This window comes from Brassica napus, chromosome C3, assembly GCF_020379485.1.
Source record: "Brassica napus cultivar Da-Ae chromosome C3, Da-Ae, whole genome shotgun sequence".
Classification (NCBI taxonomy): domain Eukaryota; kingdom Viridiplantae; phylum Streptophyta; class Magnoliopsida; order Brassicales; family Brassicaceae; genus Brassica; species Brassica napus.
In genome coordinates, this window is record NC_063446.1 from 8910460 (window position 1) to 8929237 (window position 18778).

The 18778-nt window shown below is 36.3% G+C and overlaps 3 protein-coding genes across 3 annotated transcripts; 2 read left to right on the forward strand and 1 right to left on the reverse strand.

Moving 5' to 3' along the window:
• The first annotated feature begins 1213 nt into the window (after positions 1 to 1213).
• Positions 1214 to 3331, forward strand: LOC106385703 (probable pectinesterase/pectinesterase inhibitor 59). Its single transcript, XM_013825602.3, has 2 exons — positions 1214 to 2200; positions 2532 to 3331. The coding sequence occupies exons 1-2, from the start codon at positions 1303 to 1305 to the stop codon at positions 3227 to 3229; spliced, it is 1596 nt and encodes a 531-aa protein (XP_013681056.1). The 5' UTR covers positions 1214 to 1302; the 3' UTR covers positions 3230 to 3331.
• LOC106385867 (monocopper oxidase-like protein SKS2) lies at positions 3303 to 6358 on the reverse strand. Its single transcript, XM_013825765.3, has 8 exons — positions 5785 to 6358; positions 5556 to 5665; positions 5198 to 5468; positions 4614 to 5116; positions 4167 to 4535; positions 4008 to 4086; positions 3721 to 3920; positions 3303 to 3618 (listed from the first exon to the last, which is right to left on the reverse strand). Exons 1-8 carry the CDS (start codon positions 5914 to 5916, stop codon positions 3525 to 3527), a joined length of 1758 nt encoding a protein of 585 aa, XP_013681219.1. The 5' UTR covers positions 5917 to 6358; the 3' UTR covers positions 3303 to 3524.
• Positions 6359 to 14322: 7964 nt separating this feature from the next.
• LOC106387931 (non-specific lipid-transfer protein 3) lies at positions 14323 to 15105 on the forward strand. The gene is made up of 2 exons (XM_013827871.3): positions 14323 to 14762; positions 14896 to 15105. The coding sequence occupies exons 1-2, from the start codon at positions 14434 to 14436 to the stop codon at positions 14903 to 14905; spliced, it is 339 nt and encodes a 112-aa protein (XP_013683325.1). The 5' UTR covers positions 14323 to 14433; the 3' UTR covers positions 14906 to 15105.
• Positions 15106 to 18778: the final 3673 nt, after the last annotated feature.

An 18778-nucleotide genomic window follows, 5' to 3' on the forward strand; every position in this document is an offset into this window, starting at 1 on the left:
GGATTTATAGATAGTATAAATTAAATAGATATAATTTAATATTGTAATACTATACCTCTATATGCTAAATATTTAAATATTTGTCGATGTTAACTTTTAAAATTATAATGATTTTTTTTAAATAACAAAAATCATAATATCTAACAATGATTAATCTTTACTACCTTAAACCAAGGAAAACAATATTTCAAAAATATTTTATTTTAGAAATATTTGCTATTATATATTTGAAAAGTCTATTTTGAGTTAAAGTAATATCCACTTATCAAAAAAAAAAATTGTATTCATTTTATTATTTTTATCTGTTTTTTTATAAGCCCTATCGGCTAATCTGGTCAGCCCCATAAATAACACATTTAATGCTACAGAGTGGACTAGTCCGAAAGCGTACTATACTGCTTCACCCGATTTTGGAATACCCACCAACTAATTCCAGGAGGTGGACCGATCATCTGTTACGGTCTACAATGTAAACCACTTAGGCTGAAACCCAAGCTCAGACCGGCCAAATATCGATAATTTAGTTCCGAAGGAAAATCGAATCCATAACTGACGTGGGTACACACTAAACCCTAAAAAATTACCATTAGACTACCACCACTTGGTTTTATTTTTATATGTTGATAAAACCACATTTGTAATATTCTCTACCCTTAGTCCATTACTAAACAAAGGAAAACGTTGTTGATATGTCTAACCTACACTACTAGAGTCGTGGTAATATTTCAGACAAACATTTGTTTTTTTTTTTGACGAAAGGCTTAGACAAACATTTGTTGATATGTTTTGTATTTATTTTGTCAAATTATAAGAATAATAAGTAATAATAATTAAAAAGAATGATCCGGCATTTGTATTTCTATCAGCATCTGCATCGCGGTCTCTGCGCGTCTCTAAAGGGGGGACCCACGATTTTGGAATAAACCGTATACAAAGTGTGCACAATAAGAAATGTATGATGTGTGTTTTTTGCACTGTTCGCGAGTCCCACCCACACGTGGCGGTCCGCGATTGGTGCGTTTTTTCTTTTTTAAATCAGAAAAAAGAAAGGAAAAAAAAAAACTTTAGCGATGCAGATGCTCTCAGTATATTAAAAGGCCATCCCAAAAATTAATAGTGATAGAAACGTTCACGTAATAAGAAAACAGCCGTCGAGCTATAACAATATTGACGCAAATGTAGATCTCACTCATGAGTCATGGACCTTGCAATATAAATTTTGTTTGCTTTAATGTTAATACCACCACAATACATCTTTAGCATTTTACTCTAAATTACATTCAATTCCTTAGCTAGGATAAGATGATGCACAAAATCTCTTATCTTCTACGTTTACGATTACCATTTCTACTCTGTCTCCATCTTCTTATCACTGTATCCGGCATTGACCAGTGGTGCTACAAAACTCCTCACCCTGATCCATGCAAACGCTACTTTATAAACCGTAACGGTTTTCGACCTCCCACACAATTATCCGATTTTCGAGTAATGCTTGTTGAAGCAGCCATGCATCGGGCGATATCTGCTCGGAACGAGCTGGCTAGTTCCAGCCTTAACTGTACTGATGGCCAGAAACAAGCCGTTTTAGCCGACTGCATCGACCTCTACGGAGACACTATCATGCAGTTGAACCGGACGCTAAAGTGCATGTCCCCAAAAGCTAGTTCCGGAAAACAGTACTGCACCGACTTCGATGCTCAGACGTGGCTGAGCACCGCACTTACAAACACCGAGACCTGCCGACACGGCACAACAGATTTCAACGTCTCAGATTTCATCACACCTATCGTTTCAAAGACCGAAATATCCAATCTCATGAGCAACAGCTTAACCGTCAACGGAGCCCTCTTGACCACCGCCACGGCTGATCGGAAGGGTTTTCCGACGTGGGTTTCCGGGAAAGAGAGAAGACTTCTACAGTTGCATTCTGAGAGTGATGTCCGAGCTAACCTCGTAGTGGCTAAAGACGGATCGGGACACGTCACGACGGTGCAAGCGGCTATTGACGTGGCGGGAAGGAGAAAGGTGACGTCAGGGAGGTTCGTTATACACGTGAAGGGAGGAGTATATGAAGAAAACATAAACGTGCGTCGCAATAACGATAACATTATGTTGGTCGGAGATGGGATAGGATCTACGATTATCACCGGTGGTCGTAGTGTCAAAGATGGTTACACCACTTACAATTCCGCCACTGCCGGTAAATAATTTAATTCTCCTAAATTTTATTTTATTTTATTTTATTTATTAATGCATGGATGGATCAAACAAAATTATAGTATTTTTCAATATAACAAATTTCTATTATGTCAGTAATAAAAAATTCGAAAATTTCCGTACGTGTTGGATTTTCAAGGTAAATCATACATTGGGATAGGTATCAATGATTAGCACTAGCTAAAAAAAAATTAGAAATAAAAACGTAACGGTTATCTTTTATTTCCCGCAAAAGAAGTAAGCGTTACCATTTGAAAATTTATTTCATTTTTTCCCTCGCTATGTAACAACTGGCTCCATTGCATGTGATCCAGGTATCGAGGGACTTCACTTCATAGCCAAAGGCCTAACATTCCGGAACACGGCGGGTCCAGCCAAGGGCCAGGCAGTGGCACTCCGGTCATCCTCGGACCTCTCAATCTTCTACCAATGCTCAATTGAAGGATACCAAGACACATTGTTGGTCCATTCCCAACGCCAGTTTTACCGCGACTGCTACATTTACGGAACCGTAGATTTCATATTTGGAAACGCGGCCGCAGTCTTCCAAAACTGTCTCATCCTCCCACGCCGCCCGCTCAAGGGTCAAGCCAATGTAATAACCGCGCAAGCTCGTGCACATCCGTTTCAGAACACTGGAATTTCCATCCATAACTCAACTATCCTACCGGCTCCTGATCTAATACCGGTGATGAGTATCGTTAAGACGTACATGGGGAGGCCGTGGATGAAGTACTCGCGCACCGTGGTTCTCCAGACGTATTTGGATAGTGTTGTGAGTCCGTTAGGTTGGTCGCCGTGGCTTAAAGGTTCGGATTTCGGTTTAGACACATTGTTCTACGCTGAGTATAATAATACCGGACCAGCTTCGTCCACGAGCGGGCGTGTTCGTTGGAAAGGGTTTCATGTGTTGAATAGAGCTTCCGATGCATCTGCTTTCACTGTTGGAAGCTTCATCGCCGGTACCGCATGGCTCCCAGGCACCGGCATACCCTTCAATTCTGGACTCTAAGGCTACCTATGGTTTGTTTTCTTTGTTATCGTGCTTAAAGCTACAATGATATAAAAATTCTACGACTCTTGAATATTGAAATAAAGTTATAACTATGGATAATGTAGAAGACCCATAAAAATATTTAGTTACAATGCTTGAGACATAAACCAACCCCCACGAACTAAAGTTGTTTTGAACCATGAGAAGCAAAAGATCTGAGAACAGAACCAATTAATGAAATCAAAGAAGAAGAAATAAGAGAGTCCTACAGTTCGTGTTATACGACCTAACCAGTGGGAGATCAGAAAGAGACTCAGCAAGGTGAGGCGAGCAGAACCATAATGAAGCTGAAAATTAGAATCAAATTTCCAATTAGCATTGATGATGCAGAGCTATGGACTTGTTGCCTGCACAAAGTCACAAAAGAAAAATGTCTCAAAATTTTCACACATCATCATCTAAAGGAGATATGAGAGGAAGTAGAGATCAGTGAAGTATCTAATGCTCACTTCTGCAAGCTCCTGAGAGCACCACAGTAAAGAACGTTTTTGGGTTGACCCATTTCTGTTTTACCGTTCTCCTCAGGGTTTATGATTCGGATGTATGTTTCTTGACCAAGATACCATCTGTCAAGATTCTCAACTCGGATATTCCAAACTCCAGCATTATCGAGTGACATCAGTACAGCAGTCCATGCTCCTGGGTAAACCTGAAGCAAACATCAAAACAAAAACAAAGTAAACAACAAAATGGTGTGTACAAAAGAGGCAGATTGTGATTGTAAATGTGAATCAACCTCTATCGTGCTTCGTGATATTGCATCCCAGTTGTTATAAGAACCTTTTCTGTCTTCAGTCCAGTTACCAAAATCCATTCTACAACACATGTCAGAGAAATTAAAAAAAACTGATAGAACAATGTGCAAATTATAAGAAAGGCATGATGATTATCTTACGCAACGACGTAGAAAGAGTATCCATCAATATGGAAGCTCTGGACTTTGGTGTCATTGTTCTGGAATATAATTTGAACAAAGCTCCTGTACGTTGCGTTGATGATAGAGCTTCCCAAACGAGGAGGTCTTCTGTCAACAGGTCTAGATGGGAAATCCATCTTATAAACTCCTTTGACACTATGCTTATCCGCAAGCCTCATGGGCGTACTTGGATTCAGAAACGAAACTCCATTAAGCGTAGCACGAAGCGACCCATTGATTATGGTCGGAGCCATGGTTCTAAAAATGTACGTGCCTGTGATATTTATCTGCCCGTAGTGATATGATCCCTGAGGATTCGGACGAGCTCCACTCGAAGATGTGTTTTGCCTGCACACATGACAAAAAAAAAAGAATCAGGATTTACACTTATACACACTCGCTTGAGAGAGTTTTGATAGACATTACTTTATGGCCCTCTGTTGGTTCATTACAGTCCAAGGGTGAGAAACATCAGTTGAAGGAACCGGAAGAGGACCAGAAGCAGGACCTTTGGAGTTCGAATAACGGAGAATGCCAACACCTGTGACTCTTTGCCACACCGTTTCGTCCACGAATCTAGCACTCGCTACAATGTAGTAGTCGCTCGAGGCGTTTTGGTCCATGGTGACCAAGAAAGAGTAAGACTGTCCCACATGGATATCAAAATCAGTGAAGTTTGTTTGTGAGGTGTAGCGACCCTCGGTTTCGACTAAGAGCAGCTTGTGGCTCTGAATCCTCAAGTTCAAGCTTGTGGAGATGCCAACATTGTGAACACGGATCCTGTACGTTTTCCCTGGATCAACATTGACAGTTTCGTATCGAATCCCATCAGGTACACTGCTGTTGTACTTGTAAGGACCTTTCCCATTGATGAGGACTCCATCAGGCATCTCTAGCTCTTTACCAGAGTCAAGTACACTCCTTAACACCTAATAAAGCAACAAACTTTTCACCGTTACAACTTATATAACACCAATTATAGACAGGAACCAAGCAAGTAGTACACTTACGGTGTGGTTCTGAGTATACCAATCACCAATCATGAAGGTGATCTCGCCATCAGGCTTAGCGAACGGGAGAGGAATACGATCCTGGTTATCGATTACGATGGGACCAAAACCACCTGAAGCTTTTTGGAAGTTGAGGGAAGGGAAGTAGAAGAAACTACCGATCTGATCTTTGACTTGGAAGCTGTAAGTGAAGTTCCATTGCGGAGGGATGGGACAGTTCGTGCCGAGAACACCGTCTTGCCACGAGTTACGCCGCATCTCAATCCCATTCCTTTATTCAAACAAATCACACAAAATGTCAGTAAAAATCACAAACAGAGAACAAATAAAAAAAGAAAAAAAAAAAAAGATGAGTCACCAAGTGAGTAGAAGAGGCTCATCTAAACGATTGAACACGTTAACTTCGACGTTATAGTTTGTTGTGGCAGTTACAACGGGGCCAGGGAATATTCCGTTGACTGCTATAACCTGCAACAAAACAGAATCGATCAAAACACTAAGATCCCTACGGAGCAAGTAACGATACACGAGCTTGTGAATCACTACGTGTTTAAAAAAGAGGATCGGATTAGATCGAGACGAAAAACCTGCTGAGGAACGCCGAGAGGAGAGGCAGTGAGGTAAGAGAGTTCGTAAACGTAGGAGATGGCAGGATCCTCGGCGAGAGAGAGTCCGAAGAGAAGAGCCAAAGCGAAGATGGAAAACCGCGGCGGCGACATTGTATATACTGCTTCTCCTTCCTAAGGACGAGTCAAGGATCGAAGAGGAAGGAAGGAAGGAGAGTGTAAAGCGTGAGTGAGTGTGTGGAGGTTTTCGAAACTTCTTCTCTGACAAAGAGGTGGAGAAAATGGAAGGTTTTTTATCTGTATTTATTTATTTGTTTGTTTGTTTAATTTACTGGTTTACCGAGTTAACCGGTTCTTTTTTAAAAAAAATTGTAGTTACTCGGATGCTGATTTATCGTTTTTCAAATTTTAAATTGATCCGTGACTATTATTTATGTAAGTGCTTGTGAATTGGAGTACTTTTACCTACCATGTTTTGTAAATTGCTGTCATTTGAGTAAGCTTCCATTTCTATAACCATTAATTCGTTTTTTTTTTGGTATATTACGTGTTCGAATGAATATTTGATGATGAATGTTTGTATATAGCACTATTTCTTTACTACATATCTGGATATTTTATAAATCTTGGTTTTGGAATTGTAAGAGGATCCTACTTATTAAAACTCACAACGCACATATAGCATTTCCCCGTTTGATGTAATTCATTTTTCAAAAACTCTGTTTTTGTTGTTAAAGCTAACAATTTACAACCAAAACATAACAAATAAAGCATTTTAGTTGACATTTGAAAATGTAATAGCTACTTCCTCGATTTGAATGTTTTTAGATGATATGATATACAATTTAAAAATCTATTTTTAAAATACTTTTGTATTTTAATCTATTTTATTAGATAATAATGAGAAATTGTAAATGTCAAAAAAAAGTTTATAAAATTACAATTAGTTTAAAGGTACTAAAAATAGTTGGCTATGATAAAAAAAAATATTCATAAATTCTGTAATTTTAAAGAATAAAGAAAAATTGATCTTTCTTTTTGTCAATGCCTAAATCTTTTTAAAATATCCATGAAACCTTCACTACTAGCAGCAACCAGTATTATTATTAAAATTTAAACTAATAATATTTTCTTCAACTACACGAGTACTGTGTTAGAGCAATTCCAACGGATACAATGAGAAAAAAATAGAGATAATTCATGCTGGAAAGTAATAGCACCCTTAACCCTAGCACCCCATTAACCCTAGCACCCTTAATTTTGTTTTTTTGATTTTTTGTCTGATTAAAAAAAATTAAAATTAAAAACAAATCAATCACGGGCCGTCACGTGTCAGTGAGGCCCGCAAAACAGTGGAAAACTCGACGCTTAATCTGACGTTTTTTGCACCTCTTCTTTTTCTCTTATGGTGGGACCCACCACTTAGCACTCCATTAAGGGTCTCCGTTAAAGATGCTTCTTACTGTTCCTATCGAGGACATGCTCATTGGGGCGGGGGAGGGGGGAACAAGCGGTCCCCGGAGCCAAGTCCGCATCCCCATATAATAATAATTAAGAGATCCATTTTTTTTATAAATCATAAAAAAATATAAATATAATAATAAATAAAATTGAATGGGTCTAAAATTATTTGATATGTATATAGTTTTATTTCTATTTCAAAATACACAAAATATTATTGATTAAATTTTAATAATATTTTAAACATATCTGTATATAAATTTTAGACAGTAAATTTATTTTTTGCCCTAGGATCCAGCAATGTTGAGCCGGTCCTGTTCCTATCCCATTTTAGGCCACCATTGTCGCGGATGGTTAGTGGGTTTCTAATGGCGTGGGCCCCACAAAAAAGTAAGAATCGGTTACAGAAGTAATGAAATAAAGACCGATTTTAGAGTGTTTCTTGCACTGTTTGCAGATCCCACTAACACGTGGCGGTTCGCGAATGATTCAATTTGATTTGATTTTTTTTAGACAAAAAAAAATTTTAAAAAATTTCCTAAGAAACCGTGTCACGAAACTCAGCGATAGTTATACTCTTACTAGACAAGTAAGATATTTTTCTCTCTTTATGGCTAATTAATTTGTCGATCACTTGATCTCGAGTTCCATTATTTAATTTTATCATATACTCCTATGACGTAACTTTTTGCCTTGTTCCACGTCAAGTGAAGTGGGAATTATGTGGGTCGGTGGGTGAATAATATATGGTTTAGCAAATGTAACGTAAACAGAAAACGTCTACGTATGCCGATCTTAGCATTGCCGCATGTGAAGATGTAAGATGTCTGCTCTGAAGTAGTCGCTGACGTAGTTACTGAAGCAGACGTCGGGTTAAGTGGTGAAGACCATGTGGAGTCAAGATGCTGAGCTGGAGTCGTGTAGACTTGGAGATCAAAGAAGTATCTTGGAGATATGGAAAGAGTAATAAACTTGAGGAGCAAGTTTATGACTTAAAGAAAGAGGAATAAGTGCATTCCAAGAAAAAGAAAGTTGCACTTATTGTTATGGAAGATGTCCATGCATGTTGCATTGGAGACTAGGGTTTCGGGAACATGGAGAATAACTATAAGATAGCTATGGGGTCGTCTGTATAGAGACAGAGACACGAAGGCTGATCTTATAGAGGGAGAGAGAAGCTCTTGGAGGTGTTCTTGGGTCGTGTTGAAGCAGTGGCTGAAGTACTTGACGGAGAAGAGACATAAGCGGGTAGCTTAGGAATCTTTCAGTAGCGTGTGTTAGGGTGTTAACACTAGATGTGTAAAAGCTGAATAAGCAAGTCTTGTAAAGATTGTTTAAAGGAGATTCTAATAAAAGCATTGGTGTTTGCTTGTGTATTTGTCTCTTGATTTATCTTCTGCACTACCTTATTGTGTTTGCATCTTGCACTTACAAGTGGTATCAGAGCAGGGCACCTAAGTTACCGGTGTTATCCTGAAGGTGAAGATGGACACGATTATTTATGTGCAGAAGGCGGTCGTGTTGAATGCGGACCAGTATGGTCATTGGAAGGCTCGCATGAAGCAGATGATTCGAGGAATCAATGAAGATGTGTGGACAGCTGTGGAGATTAGTTGGGAGGAGCCTACCATAGTCACAGAAGGTGAGAAGAAGCCTAAACCAAAAGAGGATTGGTCAGAGGCAGAAAGCAATGCATCAAAATTTAATGCAAAGGCGTTGTCGGTGATTTTTGGAGCTGTTGAAGCAGAGCAGTTTCAGCTTATTCATGGGAGTACTATGGCTAAAAAGGCGTGGGAGATCCTGCTGAATTCGTTTGAAGGAGATGAGAGTGTCAAGAGGACACGTCTAGATCATCTTGGGTCGCAGTTTGAGAATCTCAGGTGGTCTGATAATGATTCTGTGACGAGCTTTAGTGCCAAACTCAGTGGAATGGCGCATGAAGCATTTGTACTTGGGAAGAAGTACAAGGAGAAGAAGCTGGTAAAGAAGTTACTACGTTTTCTTCCAACAAAATTTGAAGCTCACAAGGTGGTCTTGCAGATGACTACAAACACGGATGAGCTCAAGCTTGACAAACTTGTGGGTACACTAAAGGCACAAGAGATGGAGAAAGACAGTAGTTCAGTCTCTACGTCAGGTGGTGCATCAAGGAGTATAGCTCTTGCTGCTGACAAAGATGGAGATAAATCTCCGAATGTTGAAGATGCCATGGGGATGTTGGCTAGGAATCTGAGTAAGATGATGAATTCCTCTGGTGGGTGGAATCAGTATGGTCGCTAGGGAGGTGATCGTGGCAATAACAGAAGAAGAGAACGTCTTAGATGCTATGAGTGTGAAGGTGTTGGTTATATAAGGGCTGACTGTCCTGTAGCACAACAGAGAGAACTTAAGTGTTCTGAGTGCAGAGGTGTTGGACACACACGGCGTGAATGTCCAAACTCAAAGAAGGAGAAAGGAGTTCCATTGCAGTCGTCTGATGATTCAGAGTCTGAAGAAGATGGAAAGGTGATAAAGAACCTTGTTGCATTTGGTGCACGCAAGGAGGGATCTATTAAGTCCTCTGATTCAGATCTCAGCACAGATGATGAGGAGTATCATGTGCTGCTTAACAAGTGGTTGAGGGTTAAGGATCAGAATCTGATGTTGGAGGATATGGCTCAGAAGCAGAACGAGTTGCTTGAAGAACTTCGTGAAGAACTTGCGGCTGTGAATGAGAAGAATGAGTCTCTTGAGCAGGAAAATAGCAAGCTGAGGAAAGTTGCTATTGGTGAACAAGAGAGAGCAAGGATGCTGGAACATGATTTGGCTTACAATCACAAACAGATCAGGATGCTCAACAGTAGATCCAAGGAGTTGGATAAGATACTCTCGATGGGTCAACCAGCCAAGGCGAATTGGGGACTGGGATATCGAGGAGCTGAGAGTACTAAGGAAGTACAACAGAAGGGGCTATCACATTTCGTGCATGGGAGCACATCAAAAAGTGGAGCCAAAGGAGCTTGTCAGGAAGTACGTCGAGACGTACGACAGGGAGTAAGGCATGAAGTTCTACAGCGCGCAGCTGTGAGTAACAAGCCGAATGTAGTACATTAGTGCAACAACATGAAGGTCAGACAGGAGGTTCTGAAGCATGGTTGTGCAACTGGTACAAGGAAGGAGACTGATCGGTGCATCAGCAACTGTGTCAGGCCAAGAAAAAATCAACATCGGATGTGCTGTTGGTTCTGTGGGAAGGTTGAACACAAGAAGGTGGAGTGTTTTGCTCGTGAAAAGAGCAGCAACATGGCCAAGAAGGTGAACAAGACGTTCACTAAGCCCAGGAGGGTTGAAGAGGTGTCCTTAGCCAAGAGTGGCTTACTTGATGAGATCAAGGATAAGACATCAGAAGATGGATGCAGCTCTGGTAGGAGTGATCTTGAGGTTGATCAAGAAGCATCAAGTTTAGAGCCAGGACACGAGGTTGTTTATGGCACAAAGGGGAAGGAGATCGAAGTGCGTCAAGAAGTGGTGCGAGATGATCTTCAGGGGTGTGATTGTGAAATCACTCCAAGACAATAGCAACGAGTGCAGAGGGCACTCGGTGCGGATGGGGAAGGGCTCATGGTCAAGGAGACGACACATGAAGGTAGCCAGGTCCTCAACATAAGTGGGTCGAGAGGTAGCTCGATAGGTGCGTCAGATCGTGATGCAGTACTTGTTATTCCGTTGCAGCAGGAGCTGTGTCATGATTATACATGAAGAAACAGACGGTAGGTCTGTAAAGCTTGACATCTAAGCATCTGTTTTAGCTTAGTATGCAATCAAGCAGGGGGAAAATGGTGATATTCTGGTACAGAGGATGCATATCTCATGGGGGAGAAAAGCATGGTGTGGTGCACATTTCGTGGGGGAGAAAAGCACATTTGGTATGAAAGTTTCTAGGTGAGGAACGTGGTTGCTGAACCAGAAGAGTGTTGTGCTTGATCGGCACACAAAGCTAAAAGGGGGAGATTGAAGATGTAAGATGTCTGCCCTGAAGTAGTCGCTGACGTAGTTGCTGAAGCAGACGTCGGGTTAAGTGGTGAAGACCATGTGGAGTCAAGATGCTGAGCTGGAGTCGTGTAGACTTGGAGAGCAAGGGAGTATCTTGGAGATATGGAAAGAGGAATAAACTTGAGGAGCAAGTTTATGACTTAAAGAAAGAGGAATAAATGCATTCCAAGAAAAGGAAAGTTGCATTTATTGTTATGGAAGATGTCCATATATGTTGCCTTGGAGACTAGGGTTTCAGGAACATGGAGAATAACTATAAGATAGCTATGGGGTCGTCTGTATAGAGACGAAGACACGGAGGCTGATCTTTTAGAGAGAGAGAGAAGCTCTTGGAGGTGTTCTTGGGTCGTGCTGAAGCAGTGGCTGAAGTACTTGACGGAGAAGAGACATAAGCGGGTAGCTTAGGAATCTTTCAGTAGCGTGTGTTAGGGTGTTAACACTAGACATGTAAAAGCTGAATAAGCAAGTCTTGTAAAGATTGTTTAAAGGAGATTTTAATAAAAGCATTGGTGTTTGCTTGTGTATTTGTCTCTTGATTTATCTTCTGCATTACCTTATTGTGTTTGCATCTTGCACTTACAGTATGGTTCAGGCTGATTATGTAGTCTGAACGTTCATGTTTTCTTGTAGTGCTAGTTTATGGTATTGTATATTTTTTGGTACAAATGTTAAAAGCATGCCCTGGATTATGTTGTTTTGCTTTTCTTAAGTTGTATCTTAATTATGTTTAAGAACTAAGACATCTGTGTAACTGTGTTGTGGATGGAGCAAATCATCAAGTTCCAATGCACTCCAATTATACTTCGCAACGAATGCATGCTAACATTAGGCTTTGTGACTCTTCAATCTTCATCATATAATAACATTGTTTTCTAATTATGGGTGGTATGGCGGGTTTGGAAAAGGTTCTAATTAAGCATGCCGGATCCAAACCTATCAGATTTATATTTACTTGTTTGTATTATAAGTCGACGTGGGTATATAATTCCCACTACAAACAATTGGGTATGTCTGGTACCGGTTGACTGGGAGTAGTCAGTTGGATTTTGGTTTGCTGGATCCTATATTATCAAGAAAAAAAATTACGAATGAAACAAACTCACAGTTACAACTCTTTTTTTTTGAACGGCACTCGTAGTTATTTACAAGTTAGAACATGATTATTGGGGGTTCTTAGGGTGTTTTTAGCGGAATATAATATATTTAAGAATCGGTTCTTAGTTTTTTTAGTTAAAAGTTAAGAGACGGATTCTTATATTCCGCTAAGAACCACACCCTAAAAACCCCCAATAATCACGCTCTTACAACTCTAAATATCACATTTTGTTATATTTAAATGAAATATGAATTACATAACATAAAAAGTGATTTATTTTCAGAATTCAAGTCTCTTTATTTATTTTCCAATCGCAAACGTCAAGTTTATATTCAATAAAGATATAAACTACATATATACATGTAAATATATATATATATATATATATATATACATACACATGTGTTTGTAGATATGAAAGTTAATAAAACAGGTGTATTATGTATGTATACAGATCATGTACTACTTAAACATGATATTTTAAGAAATTAATTTTGTATGTATATTTTATTTACTAAAAATATTATTGTAAAATAAAGTAAAAAGTATTTATCATTTTCCATAGATGAAACAAATAAATTTATATGTATTAATCATTAATCATTCCTAACTATTGTATTTCATTTCCCATCATATTTTATATAAAAACTGGCTATTAAATAATTTATATAATCATAAAGTCTATATTTATATTTGCATAATGTTATTAGCTAATTTAAAATTTTAAAACAGATATAAATAATTTAAAACTAAAAAGCGTAAAATACGATTCATTTGGCATTTAAATATTAATATATTTAGCTGTTTAGAATAACAATTTTTGTTTATTGTGAATATTTAAAACATGACATTATGTGTGACTTTGTGAATCAGCTTGACTTTATGTATCAGTTTATCTTCTTTTTTTGTGAACTTATGTTTATGATCACAAGGTTTTTAAAAAAAACTTATGTGATCACACATACTAGCTTTAATTTGAAGTACTTAAATTTCTGTATAATTTTTTTTTTTTTAAATCTGTTGATTGCAAATAATTAAATATGTTTTTATACCTGACCTTAGCATAAAATTGTGATTATGTTTTAATTGATAGTAACTTTTCGTTAATTGTTTAGCAATTGACATTTTTCAATCAGAATTTTTCACAGTCGACTATAAGTAAAGACTATTTTCCGAGCGAAAATTTACCAAATAGAGATGCTTGGAGAATCAAACCTATTTTCCCGCTGTACGATGGTAAACAATGAAACTCTTCAAATGTATAATGTTTTTCTTATGTGCGATGCAGGTAGAATATAAATTTTAAAGTTTTTGGGCAAAATTGTTTTGTCGGTATAGTACTGTATCTAATGCCATAGTTAGTTTTCTCCTTAGTTAATTAATGGGAAAACAAAAAGGTGGCCCAATGTAATTGGAAATGTGATGGGGATAGTTCTGATGTTTGCTGCTGGATACGCGTGTCCGTCTGCTACGCACTCTATTTAATTGGACGGTATTCAAATTTAATTCGCACAGTACGAACCGCTAATAGTTGATAAATTATTGATTTATTGTGAGAAACCAAAATAAATATAGAAAAATCCGTTCTGATAGTAGTTTTTAAGTTTTTGTCACAAAAATAGTTTTCAATTAAAAAAATAACAAAAATAAATTTTATTAAAAGGTAAAAATGTATTTTTACTTAAAAGTAGTTCTCAATTAAAAAAAAGACCAAATTATTGAAGTATTTTTACCGTATGATTAACTAATCTAAACTTATGATTTACAGTTAAGGGGGGCGAAGTTTTGGGTAGTTTCTGACGTACTAACGTATATATGCGTATAAATTTTTTGATAATGAAACAAATTCTTCTCGTTAGTCGACAAAACTAGAAGGAATGAAATGCATTAAATGCAAATCCAACTAATAACAGTAACATATTCTAGTTAGTAGTTAGTCATCCTATTTTCCCATCTAAATTCCCTATATAAACCCATCATCATTTTCTCACATCCAACATCATAACACAAGCTTAGAATCATAAAACCAACTAAGTCTCCTTATTTTCTTATCACAAGACAAAAGAGAAAAGCAAAAGACAATGGCTTCGGCTCTGAGTTTTTTCACATGCCTTGTTTTGACTGTGTGCATAGTTGCATCAGTAGATGCAGCAATCTCATGTGGCACAGTGACTAGTAACTTGGCTCCATGTGCCGTCTATCTAATGAAAGGCGGGCCGGTGCCAGCTCCATGCTGCGCCGGAGTTTCAAAATTGAACAGTATGGCTAAAACCACACCGGACCGCCAACAAGCATGTAAATGCCTAAAGACCGCTGCAAAGAACGTCAATCCAAGTCTAGCCTCTAGCCTTCCTGGAAAGTGCGGTGTTAGCATTCCCTATCCCATCTCCATGAGCACTAACTGCGACACGTAAGCTTCTTTTTTTGGTTAAGTGAAATTTCACATACCTTTTTGTGGTTAATTACGCGATCTAGATAAAAGACCATGATTTACTTCTTTTAATGATCTAAATTTACTGTCTTGGTCGTTTGTATTGTTGCAGCGTCAAGTGAAATGGGAACTCATATATCATCGTGAGGATGAACAGTATGGTCTAGCATAAATAAAAGAGTGTCTATCTACACTGACCTCAGCATGTCCTAGTTTGTCTTGTTTTTATTTTGCAGTCGAAAGTTTGTCATATTACTTTGTAATCTTTTGCTTTATATTGTGTCTTAATGATGTTTAAGATATGATAATATTATCCTATTAATCATCGTCTCTTTATATATTTTCTCCGATATTAATCATATATATATAGTGAATGGGAGAGTACTATAACCACCGATTATAGAGCCATATAAATATATTTATTAAGAGCTTAGATTTTGGTATCTTTAAAAAATTTAGATTGGTACCAAATTTAAAACCAAATTAGAAATACCAAGAAGAAATACTATATATGGTTTCTCCCATCCAATTATAAACTTTTAGATGACAAGGGTTAAATATAGTTTTTGTTATACTAAGTAGTCCAATATTACTAACAATCGAGATTGAATTATGTATCAAAAGAAATTTTCATACACGACGATTTCAAGTTTCAACTACACATTTTTCGTACAACTAGGATGCTACTTCCTTATCTTAATCTGAAACAGCTTTTGAGTCTTCTTATTGCAACGATATCTCCGCAATGATGTGTGTCCAACATAGAAACAAAATAAACAAGATTCTGAAGTCACGGTTTACATATAAGTCGATCCATCTTGTGCTTCATCTGGTACCGATTGCTTGCTCGAATCTCTCTTTTGTAACTATCTGATTCTAGCGGATTGCTATTGGTCTAGACGTAGGATCCTGCAACTCCAGATAAAATCACATGCCACATTGACCATGAACAACAAAAATGCAGTCTATTTGTTAAGATGTCAATTACTCAACCATTTGATATGAACGTTGATAACTCAATAACTCGAGATCAGCCACTTAAGTGTGAAAAATTACATTCATTTGTAGTTAATTATTATGTTCTTAGTATTTCTGTCTACTAGAAAACTAGATTGTACTCTCAAGTATGTAAGTCCTAAGAAGAAGACATTCAGAAACTTTCGGAAAACTTTTTCGAATCTTATTTATTTAATTACTAGTATCTCTTTGATCTCAACTTGTTACTTCAGATGTTTTTCCTCTGTTAAGATGGTCTGTTATGGTAGAAACTCTGGCTGTGCAGCCTGTGCTATAAAGACTCATCTGCTCCTCACTGAGTTTTAGCACTTTTGTTACATCTCAGGTGCCTTGTATTTGATTTTTTTCACTAGTTGGATAGCGGCAAGCTGGTTTCTAGAACATAATTACCTCTGCATAAAGGGTTAAAACATATTTTCCAGTTATTGGAGCATTTCCGATATAAAACTACATTTTTTCTTTCAAAATGGAGTAAAAAGAATATGGAGTAAAAATGCTTCAATTTTATTCTATTTCTTACTTCATAATGGAGTAATAAACAGACAAAAAATAGATTACTCTATTTATGAAGTAAATTTCATTATGGAATGAAGTATGAAGTTGAGTTTGGAGCATCTTTTACGCTATATTCTATTTTTACTTTATTTTAGGATAAAAACTAGAGTTGGATTGCACATGCCCTTAAGCGGTAAAATATGTAACCTCTCATGATTTTATTTTAGATAACAAAAGTATCATTCAGCTCTTCACTAAGAGCTACTCTTCTGTGGTATTTATTTTCACTGGAACTGATATAATTTATCACATAACATATGTTTCACACACATTCTGTAAATTTGACTATTCTCTAACACATTTTTCTATCATTTCCTACACCAAAAGTTTCCCAAAATCACTTTTCTATCTTCTTCATTCCGTTTTATTTATATGATCGTGGGTCCTAACTTTTATGATTTTCTGGATTTTGTTTTTTGTCGTCTTAACATTCAGGGTCACCCTTAATCTTTCCAATATTTTCTTTAAACATTTACTAAATTTTCTCCATGCTCAAAAATTTTATTTAGCAAAAAGGAGGGTTGCAAGGACATTAATCCTTGAAGTGGCATTAGAGAAAATATAACACAGCCACACTAGTAACATATTGATGCATAAAACTCTTCAAGGTTATATAATTTTTTGGGGAAAATCGCGTTAAAAACCCTTAAGCTGGCAACCACTTACACTTTAAACCCTAAGAACATTTCACAAGCACTTTAAACCTCTAAAGTGACACTTTTATAAAAAAAAACCTTCAATTTGGCTTACTTATACATCAAGTCAAAACGGTAAGCGATTCTGTTCAAAATCGATGATGTGTCGGGTCTATTTTTTTTGAATTTTTTTAAATTTATTTTATCAGTAAAATAAATATAAAAAATAAAATATAAAATTCATAAAAAATCAAAACAAATCATAAAATCACTAAAAATAAAAAAAATCAATAAAATTCATAAAAATCAAAAATTTCACAAAATGTATTTTAAAATATTTTATTAATAAAATAAATATAAAAATACATAAAATATAAAAATTTCAAAAAATTCAAAACAAATCATTCACGAGAATTATTTGAAGATAATGAATTTTCTAATCTGAATTAGAGTAATCATAACGAGAGACCGACTGCAATTTGGATATTTTTTAATCTGTTATGTTATGTGTGTGTTGGTTGGATTTGGGAAACTTCATGATTGTTAAAGGGAAGAATGGATACTAATGATAGCTTCAGGGTAGCCAGTTTATAACACTCAATGCACATTATTCCTTAGTCGCTTTTATAAAACTTTATTCTTGATTTTTGTGAATTTTTATGATTTTTTTTTATATTTTCTGTATTTTATACTTATTTTATTAATTTAAAGTATTTTTTTGGGAATATTTAGATTTTTTGTGAATTTTATTGATTTTATGATTTGTTGTGAATTTTTTTTGTATTTTTTATGAATTTTATATTTTATGTATTTTTATATTTATTTTATTAATAAAATAATTTAAATTTTTTTGGTGAATATTTTGATTTGTAAATTTTTAGTGACTTTTATGATTTGTTTTGATTTTTTATGATTTTTTATAATTTTTTATTTTTTAATTTATTTTACTTATAAAATATTAAAAAAAAAATCGACGCATTATCGATTTTGAACAATACCGGCTAACATTTTGATTTGATGTACAAGTAAACTAGATTGAAAATTTCTTTCGATAAAAGTGTTACTTTCAAGATTTAAAGTATTTATGAATTATTCTAAAGATTTAAAATGTAAGTGGGTGTCACTTTGAAGATTTTTTTAAGCGATTTTCTCTATTTTTTGTGCGTGATGCAGTAAGTTTTATTATTTGAAGTTTCATAGTTGGGCAAAACTTTTTTGTCGGTATAGTACTGTATCTAATGACCATAGTTAGGTTTTTCCTTAGATAATTAATGGGAAAACAAAAAGGTGGTCCAACGAAATTGAAGAATGTGATGGGGCTAGTTGGGAGAGTTCTGATGTTTGCTGTTGGATACGCGTGTCCTTCTGCTACACACTCCATTTAATTGGACGGTATTAAAATTTAATTGGCACTGTACCTCTAATAGTTGATAAACTATTGATTATGCGCGAAACCAAAATAAATATTTTTTTTGACTAATGTAATGGGCGAACCAAAATAAATATTCTTTAAGCGATATCATTACCGCTATACAGAGGGAAAATAAAAACATACGATTACCAAGTACGATTACCAAGTCGTGTAATGTCTTCTTTTTTGCAACTGGCTTTCAATTCTTGAATATCGCTCAAACCTAATATCTAAAACAACCAAAAGTGTAGTAAACTAATAAATTCACAAAAGTATAATATTAGATATTTGCGTAGTCTCTGACAGACTAACGTATATGTACATAAAAATTGTGACAGTGAAACAAATTCTTCTCGTTAGTAGACAAAACTAGAAGG